Consider the following 16,851-nt stretch of genomic DNA (forward strand, 5'->3'; position numbering starts at 1 on the left):
GATATTCCAGAATCTTTCTCCATATAATGCAATTCAATTCAAACCATTGCATTGAAGGGCAAAATTACAGTTTCAGTCCTGCTTCAAATGGCACTATGTGATTAATGTGATAATATCAACATGTTGTGAGTGTGCGAGGGTTTGAATGTGCGGTTTGTGATAACACAAAATTACATGGGTAGTATTAACATTATTAGAACATAAACACGGTTTATGAGGACACTTTATGTTTTCTGATAGGTTTAGGGGTGGGGATAGGGGGAGAGAGAATTTTATTATCTCAGTATAAAAACCATTCCTATGGAAAGTTCCTGTATACCACATGCCAGAGTAATAAATAATTTGTTTTTTAGACCGTAAAAAAATCTTGAATTTTACAAATGATGTATTTATATTTTATTTTTTATTGCTTTGAATGGCATTATTTATACAGATATATTGTAATGACGTATGATCAAATATCTCAGTTCAAAAGATGAAAAGCACAGTAAATTAGATGTTGTGGGATTTTTTGAATGCATTACATTGCCCATTTTCACAGTTTATTTTCCATTAGTGCATATACTAATGAAAGATAAGAGTCTAGCAAAACATCCTAGTCTCTATAGTGTTTTATCTACAAGTCATGCAGACTGCCATCTCATAGGATAAATCTTAATTCGAAACCAATCAATTATTTGTACAACTGAAAACTACAAATATGTACATTTCATACAAAGTGACATTGTGTTAATTTATAACAAAATTGTTTAAATGTTCTCACAAATGAGAAAATCCTTTATAAAACATGTGCTGATACAAAGCACATATAAAGTATGGCAATTTTCAATTCATAAGATGTGAATTGAACTTGAAAAGTAAACGTTTTACTCAGAAATGGAACTCACAGCAAGGGAAGGGATTAACAGATGTTCTCACCAAGCCTTCAAACTGACATCGGAGTAGCCATTTCAAGGCAGAAGAACATTTTTAGATATTGATTAAATATTACAGGATTACATGTCTGACATGTACAGATGAATTGTTCACCACAACGCTAGCAATGTGCACTAACAAATTACATATTGTCATTTTTGATTTCATTGGAACATTAAGATATGTGCTAGATTTTCACATGTTGTGCAACATGAAACAAAAAGTAGGTGACTGAGAACAGAAGCTCACAATCACTTAGCATCCATCCCAAAAATGTTAAGCATAAAAAGAGCACACAGTCTATGCTAACAAAGTGAGGAATGTGCTGTTGTGAAACTTGAACAGAATGTGCAGCTGTTTTGCTTGACACTGCGAACTTCCACAGCATGTTTCTGGAGAACTGGTATGGCCAAGCACCTGAGAGTTCCAGATACCATCCTGAGAGTTACTGCATACCTCAAACTGCAGAGAAAGTTATGTTACATAATGTCAATTATATACACGCGGTGTTTACACACTACTTCTTAAAAGTTTGTTTCACGTTACTGAAATGTTCTTCATGATCTTAAATAGCTGGATGTCTAAAATGAGTTATGTTGAGGTAAATATACTTTTGCAATATTACTTTTTCTTTCATTGCAAATCAAATTACCATTGTTTCTAGTTACATTTGTGTTTCATATATAGCTTTGAATTCACTATATTTAAAAATGTAAAAAATAACCTAAAATTCGAACTGTAGTGTGTTGAGAGTATTTGTGTGATTTTGTGTTTGAGTGTGTGTACTGGGGTGTGCGTGTGTGTTTGGGCTTACTTCCGCATCGCTGTCTGAAATCTTTGCAGCAGTTTATTAGGCATCCACTGTTGCAGTTACAGCTATTTAGTAAACTCCACTTCTCATTGCATCTCCCATAACAAGATGTTGAGGCTATACCGAAAACACATATAAAGACCATAAGTCAAACGCATTTGGTTAAGGATGTTTAAATGTGTATGGCTGTATCTTTGAGATTTTTACTTAGGCTGGAAGAAGAGCAATAGCTTGGGGGATTGAAGAAGACGAATCCCGGCAAATTCTGTCTGATTATGTTAGTGATCCAGCTCTGGTATTGTGACACGCGCGTGTACACACCGGGTGAGTTGGGATCAGCACAGCCATAACCCCAGCTAGTGATACCAGACTGAACCCACTTTGAACACAACTGGCTTACCATTGGACCTCCAGAGTCCCCCTACAGAAAGGGTAACAAAATGAAAAAGACAGAGGAATTACATGTTTCAGTTACAATTTATGGGACATTTTTATCAGGAGAGGACAGGAAAAAATGACAGGAAAACACAACAACCTCCCAATCTATATTATATATATTATTTTAAATGAAAGATAATTGTATAATTAGTATTATAATTATTATATCAAATATCAAAAATATAGTATTTTTATAGTATTATATTCTTCTCAGATTTTGAAGAAAGTTTATGAAGGCACATGAATATAAAAAAATCAAGCTCATAGTTGATGTACCTGACAGGTATCTTTGCCACCCTGCACGTAACCAGCACACATCATGTTGTTGGTGACAGATCCAGCACCCAGAAGAAAATTGCATTGAATATTTGGCACTACAGGAACCACAGTTTCTTGAAGAGCTAGAGGAGCTGGTAAACTCACTATACATGCACAAACACACACACTCATTAATCTGTATTGTTACAAGTAGAAGTCTTCACGGGAATGGATAAATGTTTTTGTAAATGTTCGTACCTCCGTTTAAAATATCTCCCCAGCCTGTGATCCAGCTGCTGGTGCCAGAAGCAAAGACACTATTCTGGGATGCCAGACATACAGGTCTGATATAGTCAGTAAAGGTGACTGGAGAGGACAGACGCAGGAGAGCGATGTCATTGTCATTGGTGATGCTGCTGTAGGCGGTGTGAATGATGAGGCTACTGACGGTTCTAGAGACTTCATGGACATTAACTTCCTGCTGTGTTTTTCTTCCCAAGTACACATGTATACTGGATGTGGTGACACTGGATACAAGCAGAGAAAATGCAAAAACAATAGATATAAACTTCTACGACACACACACTTGTGCTTCAAAAGGTTCTTCGATGCCATAGAATAACCTTTTTGTTCCATAAAGAACCTTTAACATCTGAAGAATTTTTCTGTTTCACAAAAGGTTCTTTGTGGTGAAAAAAGGATCTTCAGATTATAAAAAATAAAGAAGGAGATTGTCCTTTAAAGAGCCTTTGGCGGAATGGTTCTTTGTGGAATCAAAAATGGTTATTCTATGGCATCGCTGTGAAGAACCTCTTAAGCACCTTAAGCAGGGAACAAACATACTACAAAAAACATGAATAAAAACCCAATAAAAAAGTATATCCTTAGTTGAACTTTGGATAAAAGTATATATAAAATGCATACATCTAAATGGGTGTATATATGTTCTTGCAGGGCATCAGGGGTAACCATAGCCACCATGAAGTAAAAAAAGTATTTAACTGAATACATTCCTTACAGTTTGTAGTTATTATGTGGTTCTTACCCAGATAAACAGTGAGCTGCTGTCAACACCCATTCATTGTTGATGAGTGAGCCTCCACAAAAATGACCTCCGTAAGTGGAGCTGTGCAGACTGACCTGCCACGGCCACGACCCATCAGTGGCATCTACACCACCCACAATACGGGTGTTTAAAGGGGCGCGGCCACAAACTGTTGAAAATTTTTGCGAGATCACAATGAAACAAATGATAGAAACATTTCTGTTTGAAAAGAATTTGACTTAATAACATCTAATGACAGAGAGAGCGTCTTACCATTCGACTGAGACTGTGAGCCTGCATTGGAAAAGACAAAATAGTAAACATTTGGTGTTGTTACATTAACAACTGCAGGCATTGTGTTTCTTTTAATGATCCTGCCGCAAACCATTGTACTTGTGAGAGACAACAAGCCAGACATTTCAGGAGAAACCGGTTTCATTTAAAGCATACATAGCCTCCAATTATTCAAATAAGCAGCTTTAATCCTTACATTCTTCGTTCCACTGTATATGCCCCGCAGCATGAAATGTATTGTCAATGCCCCAAATAACATTTATAACAAGATCATAGCAATAAAAAGACCTTGTGGATTCTGTCATAAGGATTTTTTATCAACACAGCTCCCAGGAAAACGTCATTCTGATTGGCCTATTGGCACAGATCTTTCTTAACTAGTTGGGCTTGTGTTTTATGTCTCATCTTACTTCAGTTTTTGCAAGCGAAATAATTTAACCTGTCCATGTATTTCTTTACATGTATTTACTTTTTATACTTTTTACTTTCACATTTTGTTATTATGACTGCCCATGCCTTACATATGATTCCAGTTCAGGGAGAGACTTGTGTAACCTACTGGATAGACATCTGCACAATTTTGCTAAAATGTGCTGTTTACACATAGACAGTACTCGAGTTGAGGGGGGATGGCATCCCCCTTTGAATTAAAGATGATCAAAATCATCCCCCTTCTAAAACGGCCATCCCCCCTTCCCATCCCCTGTTATTTTATCAATGAATGTGTAAATATTACCAGTGGTAATTTAGCACTACTTCAACATTTAGTTTTTGCGAATATTGAATAGGCTAAAATACTGTGGATGAGGGGAACGTGCACATAATGACACGACGATTTGTTTTAAATTGACGTCACATCAGTCAGCGACATAGCAGCGCAGGTGCTGGTGATTTCAGCATCATGGCTCAAGCGACATTGACAGCTTGACCTGAGGGACTTCGGCTTTTGGAGGGCAAGAAGTAGCACTGACGGTAAGTCAAGAGTCAGGAATTACTTTTGATATGTCACCAAAGGCGGACTCTCTGGACAGAGGCGATAACAACACAGTTAACGATGTTAGTTAGTTTGGAGCTTTTTTTCTTGTTAGCTAACGCCAGCTAGCTAACTAACGTCAGGTTAGACTTTACATTCACAAAGTTAATGTTAGATTTGGTTTCTGTTTCACCTGGAATATCTTACTGCAGGGTTTCCCACATCACTTTACAGTGGCCGCCTAAGCAACACACGCCTGCCTCCTTAACTAACCTAAGTAAAAAAATTATCTTTTTTTATGAGCGTTATCCGCAGTTACTCTGTCCTGTCCGATCAGTGGCATCTGGTGGAATGTCATCGCGCTATCTATCATCGTTCACCAAACATTCTACAACATATAAATGGCAAGTGCAAGGAAAGCCATTACTTTTCCTCGCATGAAATTAAAGACTAACACAACTAACACATTTTCTGGGGGAAACCCTGTGTCATGGTTCTGCCTCACCTAGTCTTGGATTTCCTGGTCCTGAGGCAGAGCCATGACAAAGTCTTTGGTTATGTGTGGAGAGAAACATATTATTGTCCTTTTGACAATAATATGCGTTCTCTCCAGTGTCTCATCATTGGCCCCGCCCCTCTCGTTTCCTGTATTGTTTCCTGGCCCTGTTTGATTACCCTCACCTGCCCTGTGTCGTTATCCTTCGTTTGTCTTCCCTATTTAATGCCGTCATGTTTCTTTGTCTTATGTGCTTGGATTAGGTTTGTTGTGCTTACCTGTGTTGATGGTGTTTTTGGTTGTGCGCCATGTTTGCTGTATCCTGTTTGCCGTGTAAATCCCCTGTCTTAGTAAGTGTTTAGTTTAGCCTTTGTCAAGTATTGTCTAGTTTAGTGTTTATGTTAGCCTAGGTCCTGTTGTTCGTTTTTTATTTCGTTACCTTTTCGTTTACCCCCTCGTGGGTGTTTTGTTTCTTGTTTTCGTGTTAAATAAAGTCTTGTTTGTTAACCCCTTCACTGCCTGCCTGCATCTGGGTTCTTCAGCCACACGTTCGTGACACCCTGTTACTGGAATAGTAAACATTTCTCTAATTGAACATGGGCTAGGTGACTGCCCTCTTATTTTATAAAAAAAACCTATCTTGACAGTAGGCTACTTGACTGTCTGCTCATTCTAACAAAACCATAATGCCATGGTTTTCTTTATATAGAGGATAACCATAAACAGATTTTGTAAATGGTACATTTGTTTAATCCATTTGTTCTTGCACTTCAATTCAAATGGACTTGACTTGAGAGGATTCATGTTCATTTACAATGTTTTGTGAGGTTTTGTTTCAACAGTTAATAGATGAATTCCCAATAGATTTGTAGGTATGAGTATGAAGTTGCACTTGCACCTAGTGGAAAAATACTTTAATATAATTGATATGTAATATATCAATAGCATGCATGTTGTTTTAGAGTAATATAATATAATTATATTTGTGCTTAAACAATAATCAAAAGGGTAACCCGTTGGTCTCCCACCATATGCGCTGTCATCAGCACAAATGATATGTCCCTAAACGTTAAATCCAATCCACCATCCCCCCTGATTTTTTTTTTACAACTCGAGTACTGCACATAGAGATATTATAAATTGCCTTGAACACAGTTTTTTACGCTTAGGAAACACCCGTTTATGGTTTTGATATTCTTACACCGCTTCAAAGACACATGCAGCCTGTCTATAGCAAACAGTGACAAATTATAATTCCTTACCTTTCACACATATGAGCAGGACTAAAGTCGTACACGTGAACCTCCACATCTTCACTGAAACTCTTTTCATTAGCAGAATAAGTGTTAGTAACTTGGTCCTCTTGACTGACTCTTACAGTGCCTTTTATATTTTTGTTCTTCTCCATATAACGTCACATCACTAATCTGTCGCATTGTTTGCCATGCACCTCCTCCGTTGTCTTTCATACCGTACATCATTCTCTACATTCTTCTTAACTGCAACTGACAAAACAAATCAATCACTTTTTACTCGGCACATATATCATATATCTGAAGTCGCAGAGGTTTCATTTTAAAAAGTAAGTAAAGTTACAGTGTTTAAATACATTTTATTTTATATCTTTACATTTATTTTGCAAATGTAGAGAAGCTCGCTAAACATGCTAAAACAAATTAAAGAGGAAAAAAAATAAGAAAATTAAGAGAAATCGTTGTTAGTGACTCTCAATGTCAAATCTAAATTAACAGTAAACTAAACTTTCTTGTGCAACTTTCCTCATTTCTTTCTTTTTTACAATTATACAAGAATGAAGGAAACAATTCTGGTTGAAGGACAATTATAGTTAAAAATTCCAGTTTGACTTTTTAAAATAACACCAATTATGTATACACAAAGGGGTGATTATGTAATGAATCATGGCATGAATGGCAGGCAAGAAAACATAATTCACATGCAGTACCGGTAACTTCTGCGTGTACGGAAAGAGACTTTAACAACATGTTGGAAGTTCCACTGTGAATGAATCACAAATGAATACCAAACATTTCATTCAACTGAGTGTGTATTGCATAATTCATCTGTATGGTAGAATTGTTTACGAAAACAAATTTATATTACATTTTTGACTGAATTATTTTATAAGATATAAATAAAGTTTCTTTAACGTAAAGATGATTAGAAATGTTTTACATGTGAGTGTATGAAAATTGGTGTTGTGTTTATTTAGCTTATGTTTGCATTACATTGTCCAGAATGTCTTTGATGCTTTAGGTGATTGTTTGAATCAGATGTGATCAGTCTGGCTCTGCTACACTTCTCTCATCTTCCAAGGTCATTGTAAAAGATGACGTTACAATGTCTCAAGATCCGGCATGATGAAGAATACAGAATCCTGAATGTCAGTTTTGGAATAAATCTTATGTAATCCTAAAATCAATAAAAAAAACAGTTCTCATTTATCAAAGACGGAAAAACAACAAAGCAGATTATAAAATAATGGAAATCAAACAAAATGTGACCGAGAATAGCTTTCAAGTTTGTAAATCGTATAAAGCCGTAATTAAGTGCTTTGTGCAAGGATGATGTCAAAAGAGGACTGCATAACGTTTACCCCCTCCCCACGTAATACTTTAATATTGTGCCTTTTTTTCAAATAATTGCTTGCTTTTCTTAACACTACAAGGGGTTTCTTCGAACAGCTAAACACACAAACTAATCCCATTAAAAATACCTTAGTAGTTCATATATGCAGAGTCGTATGATGAGTTGAGTGAATCAAATAGCAATAAAAACAGATGAATCTACACTAACTGTTGTTGTTCATACTATGTCAGTGAGGAAGAAGTAGAAAATACTCAGAAACAAATGTATTGTTAAATGTAGAAGAATTTGTACGTCTGGTGCAGTTAACTGTAAACTGCAGAAATAAGTATTACAGGAACAACAAGACAATGGACTATACAAGGAAGTAAAGATAAAAATAATGAGACTGTGTAAAGACAATATTGCATCAGACTGTTAATGTATTCGTGCAGGTAAATGATGCATAATAACGTTTATGAAAGGTTCATTTAATTCCAGGCGAAAATACATTTTATGTTGTTATTTGCATTTGACTCGGATCAAATCGTGAGGAGATTGAATATAGTCAGCAAAACTTTGGATTTTTGCTCAGAGACAGCAACACAGTTCACAACAGTCTCTTGAACGGGAGAAACAGTGCTACAATGGTTCAGGTCTTACCTCACAGGTAGGTCATTTAGAGTATCCTGGAGAGGAGAGGTCTCTGAGTCCCAACATCTCGACACAGGGGTGCCTCAGGGCTCCGTGCTTGGTCCGTTGCTATTTTCTATATACACGACATCCCTAGGCTCTGTCATTCGGAAACATGGCTTTTCCTATCACTGCTATGCGGATGATACACAACTCCACCTGTCATTTCAGCCTGACGATCCGACATCTCGCTCTGGATGAACGACCATCACCTGCAGCTGAACCTTGCTAAAACAGAACTGCTTGTAATCCCGGCCGACACAAAGAGTCATCACAACTTCTCCATTCAACTGGGCTCATCAACCATCACATCTTCCAGAACGGCCAGAAACCTGGGAGTGATGATCGACGATCGTCTTAACTTCACTGATCATGTTGCCAGCAACACCCGGACCTGTAGATTCTTCCTCTACAATATTAGGAAAATTACACCTTTCCTATCCCAGCATGCTATGCAAATCCTAGTCCAGGCTGTTGTTCTGTCCAGACTGGACTACTGCAATGCGCTACTGGCTGGACTTCCAGCTTGCACAACCAAACCTCTACAGATGATCCAGAATGCGGCGGCAAGAGTGGTCTTCAATGAACTGAAGAGATCGCACGTCACTCCTCTCTTCACTAAGTTACATTGGCTCCCTATAGTTGCTCGCATCAAATTCAAGACTCTGCTCCTGGCCTACAAGACCACCACTGGTTTGGCACCCCCTTACCTTCACTCGCTAATGCAGACTTATATACCGGCCAGATCCCTATGCTCTGCAAACGAACAACGTCTTGTGGTGCCATCCCAAAAAGGTAAAAAATCTATGTCACGTACCTTCTTGGGACCGGTTCCACATTTATGGAATGATCTGCCTGCTGCTACAAGATCAGCAGATTCTGTAGCCATCTTTAAGAATCGTCTGAAAACACATCTCTTCCGTCAACACTGATCAGCTCTGACTTCTATCTCTTTTCTACTCTCTAAAAAAAAAAACTTAGCTCTGTACACTGTGATAGGCTATGTGAGACCAATTTTCTTTTGTTGTTCCAATTGCTTCCATTGTTTCCCTCATCTGTAAGTCGCTTTGGATAAAAGCGTCAGCTAAATGACTAAATGTAAATGTAAACATCAATGCTGCCCGTCATTAAAGTTCCAGTTACCGTTATAAGCTAAGCAAATAAAAAAGCTACTAAAAATGAAGTTTTTTATTTTACAAACAAATCAATTTATTTTAGTTATGCCAAGCTCTAAAATATTATAGTGGGTACAAATGGCAAGTACACTGAAAAAAGGTTTTCAAGCAGTACTTCATCCAATTAATAATTTGTCTTTCAGTTCAGCTTAAAATTATTAGTTTGATTTTTGAAATTATATTTTTTTAGTCAAAAACATTGTTAAATATAAATACTTTTAATTAACAGTTCAACTAAGAAGTTTTAGCTTTGACGAATGTACAATTTCTAGGTTACACACTCAGGCCAGCGCATGCGCATTAAACACAAACCTCGTCCAGTCACCACCAGACAGCGCTCTTGTTTTTGAAGGTAAGTTAACTACTTACGAAATCAGTTAATAATGAATATGAATTCGTTTTAACGTTGTCTGCTAATGTAGACGTTTTGTACTTAAGTGTCACCAGTGGCGGTTCTACATTGAATTACACCCTGGGTGAGACCCCCTTCGAGCGCCCCCCCCAAAAAATACCACAAAATTCTGCACAAACAGTTATATTTTATTATAACAACATAAGTGAAAATTATATTTCTCAATTTTACAAATCCTTCGTTAGAACATTTGAAAAACACACTTAAGAGAATTCAGTTATTTAACTATTGCAATTACAACAGGAAACACACTTTTTAAAATAAATATACACTATATACATAAATGTGCCAAAAATAAACACAAACTTTAAGAGTTACACCCACCAATTAACACTAGCCCTTCATTCATGACATGGATACCGTAATGATCATACAGAGAGAACATAGTTGCATACCTTTATCTTTTGCTCTTTTCTCCTCTTCTTCTTTCTAAATTGGGCACCTGATGGCTTTGACCTTTTCCTGTCCATCTCTGTGTTTATTTGGCACTCGACAATCAACAGATTTCCCATCCCCCCCAACACAACCAAAAGTCAAGACTAAACCAATAGAGTGTTTTCACGACACGTCATCAATCCGGAAGTCGGCCATGTTGGAGGCATTGAAAGTAAGCATTGCTATTGTACCTAATGGAAATCGCCGATTTTGCTGGAGAAAAAAATGATTCTTCTTTAGAAATAACTGTGAAAATAAAGCTCTTTAATGCAAGTCGATCACATCCCAGAATTGCTATAGCCATGTGATGTAACATCACGTGCAGTATAATTAATTATTTTCTCACTCTGAACTTCACTCACGAGTCAGCAGTATTGATTGATGGCACGTCGTGAAAACACTCTAATGGTGACCACATAATCGTTTTGTATTACCTATTTTTATTAGCCATTTCACACAGCTTCTGTGCACGGCACCTTCTCAGCAAGCAGGGGCGCCAATTTGCCAATTCCCCACACAGTGAAATGATAGATAATAGAAAACCGCTTCGCGGTGGTGGCGCAGAGGTTTTTTTTTAACTCGTGCCGCCCCCATGTATCATGAAAAAATGCCGCCCTGGGCAGCTGCTGTCATGAATCTCGGGGTGAGACACGGAGACAAGGACAGAGGACCCAAGTGCAGACAGCGGGTAAGGGGTTAACAAGACAGACTTTAATAATAATTAAAAAAATACAAAACAAAGACCCACGTGGGGGAACATAAAACATAGCAACACAGACAGGGACTAACTAGACTAGAAATAATAACATTTGACATGACCACTGTAAACTAAACTAACTACACAACAAGAACTCACCACGAAGACAAACACAACGCAACAGAACAATAATCCAGCACAGGACAGAAAACACAGGGACCTTATAAAGGGGACAAATCAAGAGAAAGCAGGTGCGGGGCATGAACTAATTAACAAACAATAACGAGGAGACGAAAGGGCGGGAACAGAGACGCCACACCGGAGAGTGGAAGACCAACAGGGACAAAACGTCACTCTCCACATAAAACAAGAGGTTCTGTCATGGTTCTGCTACTAGGTCAAGAAAAGCAAGACAAGGTGGGGCAGAACCATGACAGAAGCCCCTCCTTAAGGAGCAGCATCCTGATGCTCCTCAAGGAACAAAAGACTAGACAGACTGTGACAAAAAACATAACTATAAAAAACACGACCAAAAACGTGACGCATAGAAGAAGAAAAAAAAGTCCAAACAAAGACATGGCGCCGGCACGAAGGCCGGCTGAACAGGACATTGTGCCGGCTGGATGGCCGGCTGGACAGGACACGGCGCCGGCTGGATGGCCGGCTGGACTGGACATGGCGCCGGCTGGATGGCCGGCTGGACTGGACATGGTGCCGGCTGGATGGCCGGCTGGACTGGACATGGCGCCGGCTGGATGGCCGGCTGGACAGAACATGGCGCCGGCTGGATGGCCGGCTGGACAGGACATGGCGTCAGCTGGATGGCCGGCTGGACAGGACATGGCGTCGGCTGGATGGCCGGCTGGGAGACCAGCTGGGCAGCAAACGAGGACAGAAACAACAAACACGACAAGGTGTCGACCTCGACAGGCCTGGGTACCAGCAGGGATCTGTAGCGGGAACAGGACACCGGCAGTTTCGACCCTGGAGGGGAACCCGACGACCACGACCCTGGAAGGGAGCCCGGCGGTCTCGATCCCGGACGGGGTTCCGGCAGTCTCGACCCTGGAAGGGAGTCCGGCGGTCCCGACTCTGGTCTTGAGCCCGGCGGCCTCAACCCTGGAAGGGAGTCCGGCGGCTTCTACCCTGGAGGGGAGTCCGGCGGTATCAACCCCTCCCACTGTGATCCCTCTGTCTGCTGGGTCCTATTCTGGCTGGATCATTCTATCACGGACGTGGGTGGTGATGACAAGGACAGAGGACCCAGGTGCAGACAGCGGATAAGGGGTTAACAAGACATTTAATAAAATATAAATACAAAACAAACACCCACGGGGGGGGGGTAACATAACAAAACACAAGGGTATAAAACATGACACCAAGGACAAGGACTAACTACACCTAACCAGACTAAGACAACACTTGAATTAAATACAAAATAACCAAACTACACTGACAAGACAGGAACTCACCACATATGACACACACACAACAGTACAATGATTCAGCACAGGACAATGAAACAAGAGGACTATATAAAGGGGACTAAATCAAGAAAGGGACAGGTGCGGGACATGAACTAATTAACAAGCAATAACGAGACGAAAGGGCGGGAACAGAGACGCCACACCGGAGAGAGGGAGTATATGGAATGCCAAAACTGACTCTCTCCACATAAAACAAGAGGTTCTATCATGGTTCTGCCCTGTTCGCCCGTGCCAAAAACCGCTACTGAGTGTCACTAACGTTAGACTGAGTTGAAAATGTGTGGGAGATGTCATGGCGGACAATTTCCCGCTCAAGTTGCGTTGATTCCATACTAAAACATTGCGTACGGACAAAGCTGTAAATGTGCGTACGCACAAAAAAACTCAGATGTATGAATCTCTGCGTAAGCAGGATCCCACGCATATTCTCTTAGTACATCACAATTAAATTGAGCGCACATGCACCAGCACTCTGTCTCCTCCCTCAATTAAATAAATTTGAATATGGTAATGAGTCCACTTTGGCAAAACCAAGCAGCAAAAAAATGGAAAAACCAAGCAGCAAGAAACGAAAATTTACGGAATGTGAATTGGAGGTGCTACTGTCAGAGGTAGAAGCTAGAAAAAATATTTTATTTGGAACTTTGTCCTCCGGAATTAATAACAAAAGGAAAAAAAATGAGTGGGAGAGTTTGGCTGATGCCGTCAACACGGTGGGATCGGAAAATCGCACTTTAAATGAAATAAAAAAGAAATGGTCGGATATAAAAGTGGAAGCTAAGCGGAGAACTGCTGCGCACTGACAAAGTGTGGGCAGAACAGGCGGTGGTACAGGGGTCAATGAACTCACACCCTTTGAGCAGAGAGTTGCCTCTATTGTAGGCGACACTTTACTCTCTGGAGTAGTATCCATTGCTGTTGGAGACTCGGATTTACTACAGGACTGCCACGAATGTAATTTATTATTTATTTGCTTAACGTTGGTACACACCAGCCTGCAATTAATTTCAAAATGCATGCAATCTAGCTCAATTACACCAGATATTTTATGTATCATTTGCATTCATGCCAAATACGTGTACCCATTAATAATGAACAAACTCAAATCACAGTTAACATGTGCCTGTGTTTATTTGTACTTGTGTGGTGCAACAGCAGGAACGTCCACTGATATGCACTCAGAGTCCGCTCCTCCGGTGCAGCCAGAGCCCTTTGTGTCTGACATCTCCGGCGTTTCCAGTACTCCACCCAGTGCTGAGTCCCGTCCATCTGGCCGCTTCTTGATGCATGCTGTTCTGGAGTCACAACAGCAAATCATTCGGGCCATCGGAGAAATTAACACTCACCTGAAAAATATCACTGACGCACTCACAGACATAAGTCACTCATTAAAGGAATTGGTCAAAAAATGTACTTTGTGTCTGATTACCATTTATATTGTCACTATCACATGTTGACGGGCCTGAATAGCTTGTTGGTCGAGCTGCACATACACTGGTCCTGGGTCGGGGTCATCTGGCGATGCTACCACCTCACCAAGTGGTATGCCGTGCCTGTGCGCAACATTGTGCAGCACACCACAGGCCAGCCCAATGCGGCACACCTTGTCAGGGCGGTATAGCACCATTCCACGGTCCTGTCAAGGCAGCGCCACCGACATTTCAGCTGCCCAATCGCCTGCTCTACAACTGACCGAGTGCGAGAATGGGCATCATTGTATCTGCGCTCTCGGTCAGTTTGTGGGTTGGTGAGGGGGGTTAACAACCACGTCTTTAGTGGATAACTGCGGTCTCCAGTTGAATGATTTTAATATTTTTTTATATAGAAACATAACTTTAAATGCATCACTCACCAAGAAGCCACCCATCGCACACCCTGCCAGCTTGGAGCCTCATCCCAACCATGCTGTTTGTAAGTATGAATGAATCATGGGTTGACCCAGGCCACCTTGACACAATATTTGTTAGGCGCATTTGTGCGTCACATATTATCTGCACATTTATTGAATGGAAATGTTTCCGATTCACATATGCAAATTCTTCCTCAAGTGGCGCCTTTATAGCAATGTGTGTGCAGTCGATCGCTCCGATTACTCAACTCAACTCAACTCAACTCAACTTTATTTATATAGCGCTTTTACAATTTTCATTGTTACAAAGCAGCTGCACATGAGACACATTGACTACAAGCAAAACAATCAAAGTTGTACCTGCAAAAACAAGAAAAGGTTGAAACCGAGAAGACAGACACACCCACACACAAAACACTCCACACACACAACACGCACACGCACCAACACACACAGACACAGAGACACACACACACACGGATGCGCACGCACACACACACAACACACACACACACACACACACACACACACGTACGACACAACAATACCACACACACACACACACACACACACACACACACACAGTACGTACACAGACAAGTACGCACACACACACACGCTCAGTGAGAGCACACATTTAGGATAAAGGAGAGAGAAGCACAGGTCAAATATAACAGATAATAAATTCCTATATGCAATATTAATTAAGTAAAACTTTAAAATTCTAAAGCAGCCCCCCCGGTCAGGCAGATAGTGCAAAAACAGTATGCAAACGGTGGCGAGGAACCCAAAACTCTAATCGAGAAAAAAAACCTCAGGAGAACCCAGGCCCAACCAGGGGATTCCAGTTCCCCTCTGGCAAAAGCTGCTGCCTCTGCACAAGCTCCAGAGAACTTGCACAACAAGGCTAAATAAAATAAATAAACTTAATAATAAAATAAATTATAGTTTAAGATTATCATTAATAATCTAATAGCATTTGAATTTTGTGGTGAAGACATGTCAAGAGACCGCGTCCTTCTTTATCCAGCTCTATCATCTCAGCTCTTGTCAGGTCCCCACTTCCCATTCTCCGCTCTACCATCAGGTCAGGCCATGAACTGCATCCTGCTCGCTGTGGTAACCTTGGAACAATGAGACAAGACTGGCTGAGAGTAGAGTACTGTTCTGTACTCTTTGATGCAACAAGTACATCAGTTGTGTTTTTGGTTCCGGTTGATCTAACTAATGCAGCCTAAACCCTCTGAAGATTTATATTATGGAAGAGTAGTGTATGCAAGATTAAAAAGATGCGTCTTTAGTCTAGATTTAAACTGACAGAGTGTGTCTGCCTCCCGGACAGTGCAGGGAAGACTATTCCAAAGTTTAGGGCTAGATAGGAAAAGGATCTACCACCTGCACTTGATTTTGAAATTCTAGGTATTACCAACTGACAGGACGCCTGAGAGCGTAATGCACGTGAAGGACTGTAATACAAAAGGAGTTCATTCAAGTACTGAGGAGCTAAACCATGTAAGGCTTTATAGGTAATAAGCAAGATTTTAAAGTTAACGCGATGCTTTATAGGTAACCAGTGCAAGGTTGACAGAACCGGGCTAATATGTTCATACTTTTTTGTACGTGTAAGAACTCGAGCTGCCGCGTTTTGGACCAATTGGAGTTTTTGTAATAAGCCTGCAGGGCAACCACCTAACAGTGCATTACAGTAATCTAGTCTTGATGTCATGAATGCATGAATTAACTTCTCTGCATCTGAGATTGACAGCATATGACGTAGTTTAGATATATTCTTAAAATGGAAAAACGCAATTTTACAGGTGTTGGCGACGTGGCTCTCAAATGACAGATTACTATCGAATAGAACGCCAAGATTCTTTGCTGACGACGAGGGTTTTATGGAACATCCGTCAATAGTTAAACAGTATTCTTGGTTGTTACTTATAGCAGTTTTCGGTCCAATAAGTAACACTTCCGTTTTGTCCGAGTTCAGTAATAAAAAGTTGTTACTCATCCAGTTTTTTATATCGACTATGCATTCCATTATTCGATGGAACTGCTGTGTTTCATGAGGCTTCGAGGAAATATAAAGTTGAGTATCATCAGCATAACAGTGAAAGCTAACTCCGTGTCGCTTTATTATATCTCCTAGAGGTAGCATGTATAATGCGAAGAGCAGAGGCCCTAAGACTGAGCCCTGTGGTACACCGTACTGGACTTGCGATTTGCGTGACACCTCATTGTTTATTGCTACAAATTGAAAACGGTCGGATAAATAAGATTTAAACCATTT

General features: G+C 40.1%; 1 protein-coding gene across 1 annotated transcript; it reads right to left on the reverse strand.

Annotated features, from left to right (window-relative positions):
* Positions 1-388: 388 nt before the first annotated feature.
* Positions 389-6,606, reverse strand: LOC130556566 (serine protease 27-like). Its single transcript, XM_057337695.1, has 8 exons — positions 6,493-6,606; positions 3,741-3,761; positions 3,468-3,636; positions 2,681-2,949; positions 2,441-2,586; positions 1,934-2,147; positions 1,730-1,843; positions 389-1,377 (listed from the first exon to the last, which is right to left on the reverse strand). Exons 1-8 carry the CDS (start codon positions 6,560-6,562, stop codon positions 1,373-1,375), a joined length of 1,008 nt encoding a protein of 335 aa, XP_057193678.1. The 5' UTR covers positions 6,563-6,606; the 3' UTR covers positions 389-1,372.
* Between the last annotated feature and the right edge of the window lie 10,245 nt (positions 6,607-16,851).

The sequence above is a fragment of the Triplophysa rosa genome, linkage group LG7, assembly GCF_024868665.1.
Source record: "Triplophysa rosa linkage group LG7, Trosa_1v2, whole genome shotgun sequence".
NCBI classification, from domain to species: domain Eukaryota; kingdom Metazoa; phylum Chordata; class Actinopteri; order Cypriniformes; family Nemacheilidae; genus Triplophysa; species Triplophysa rosa.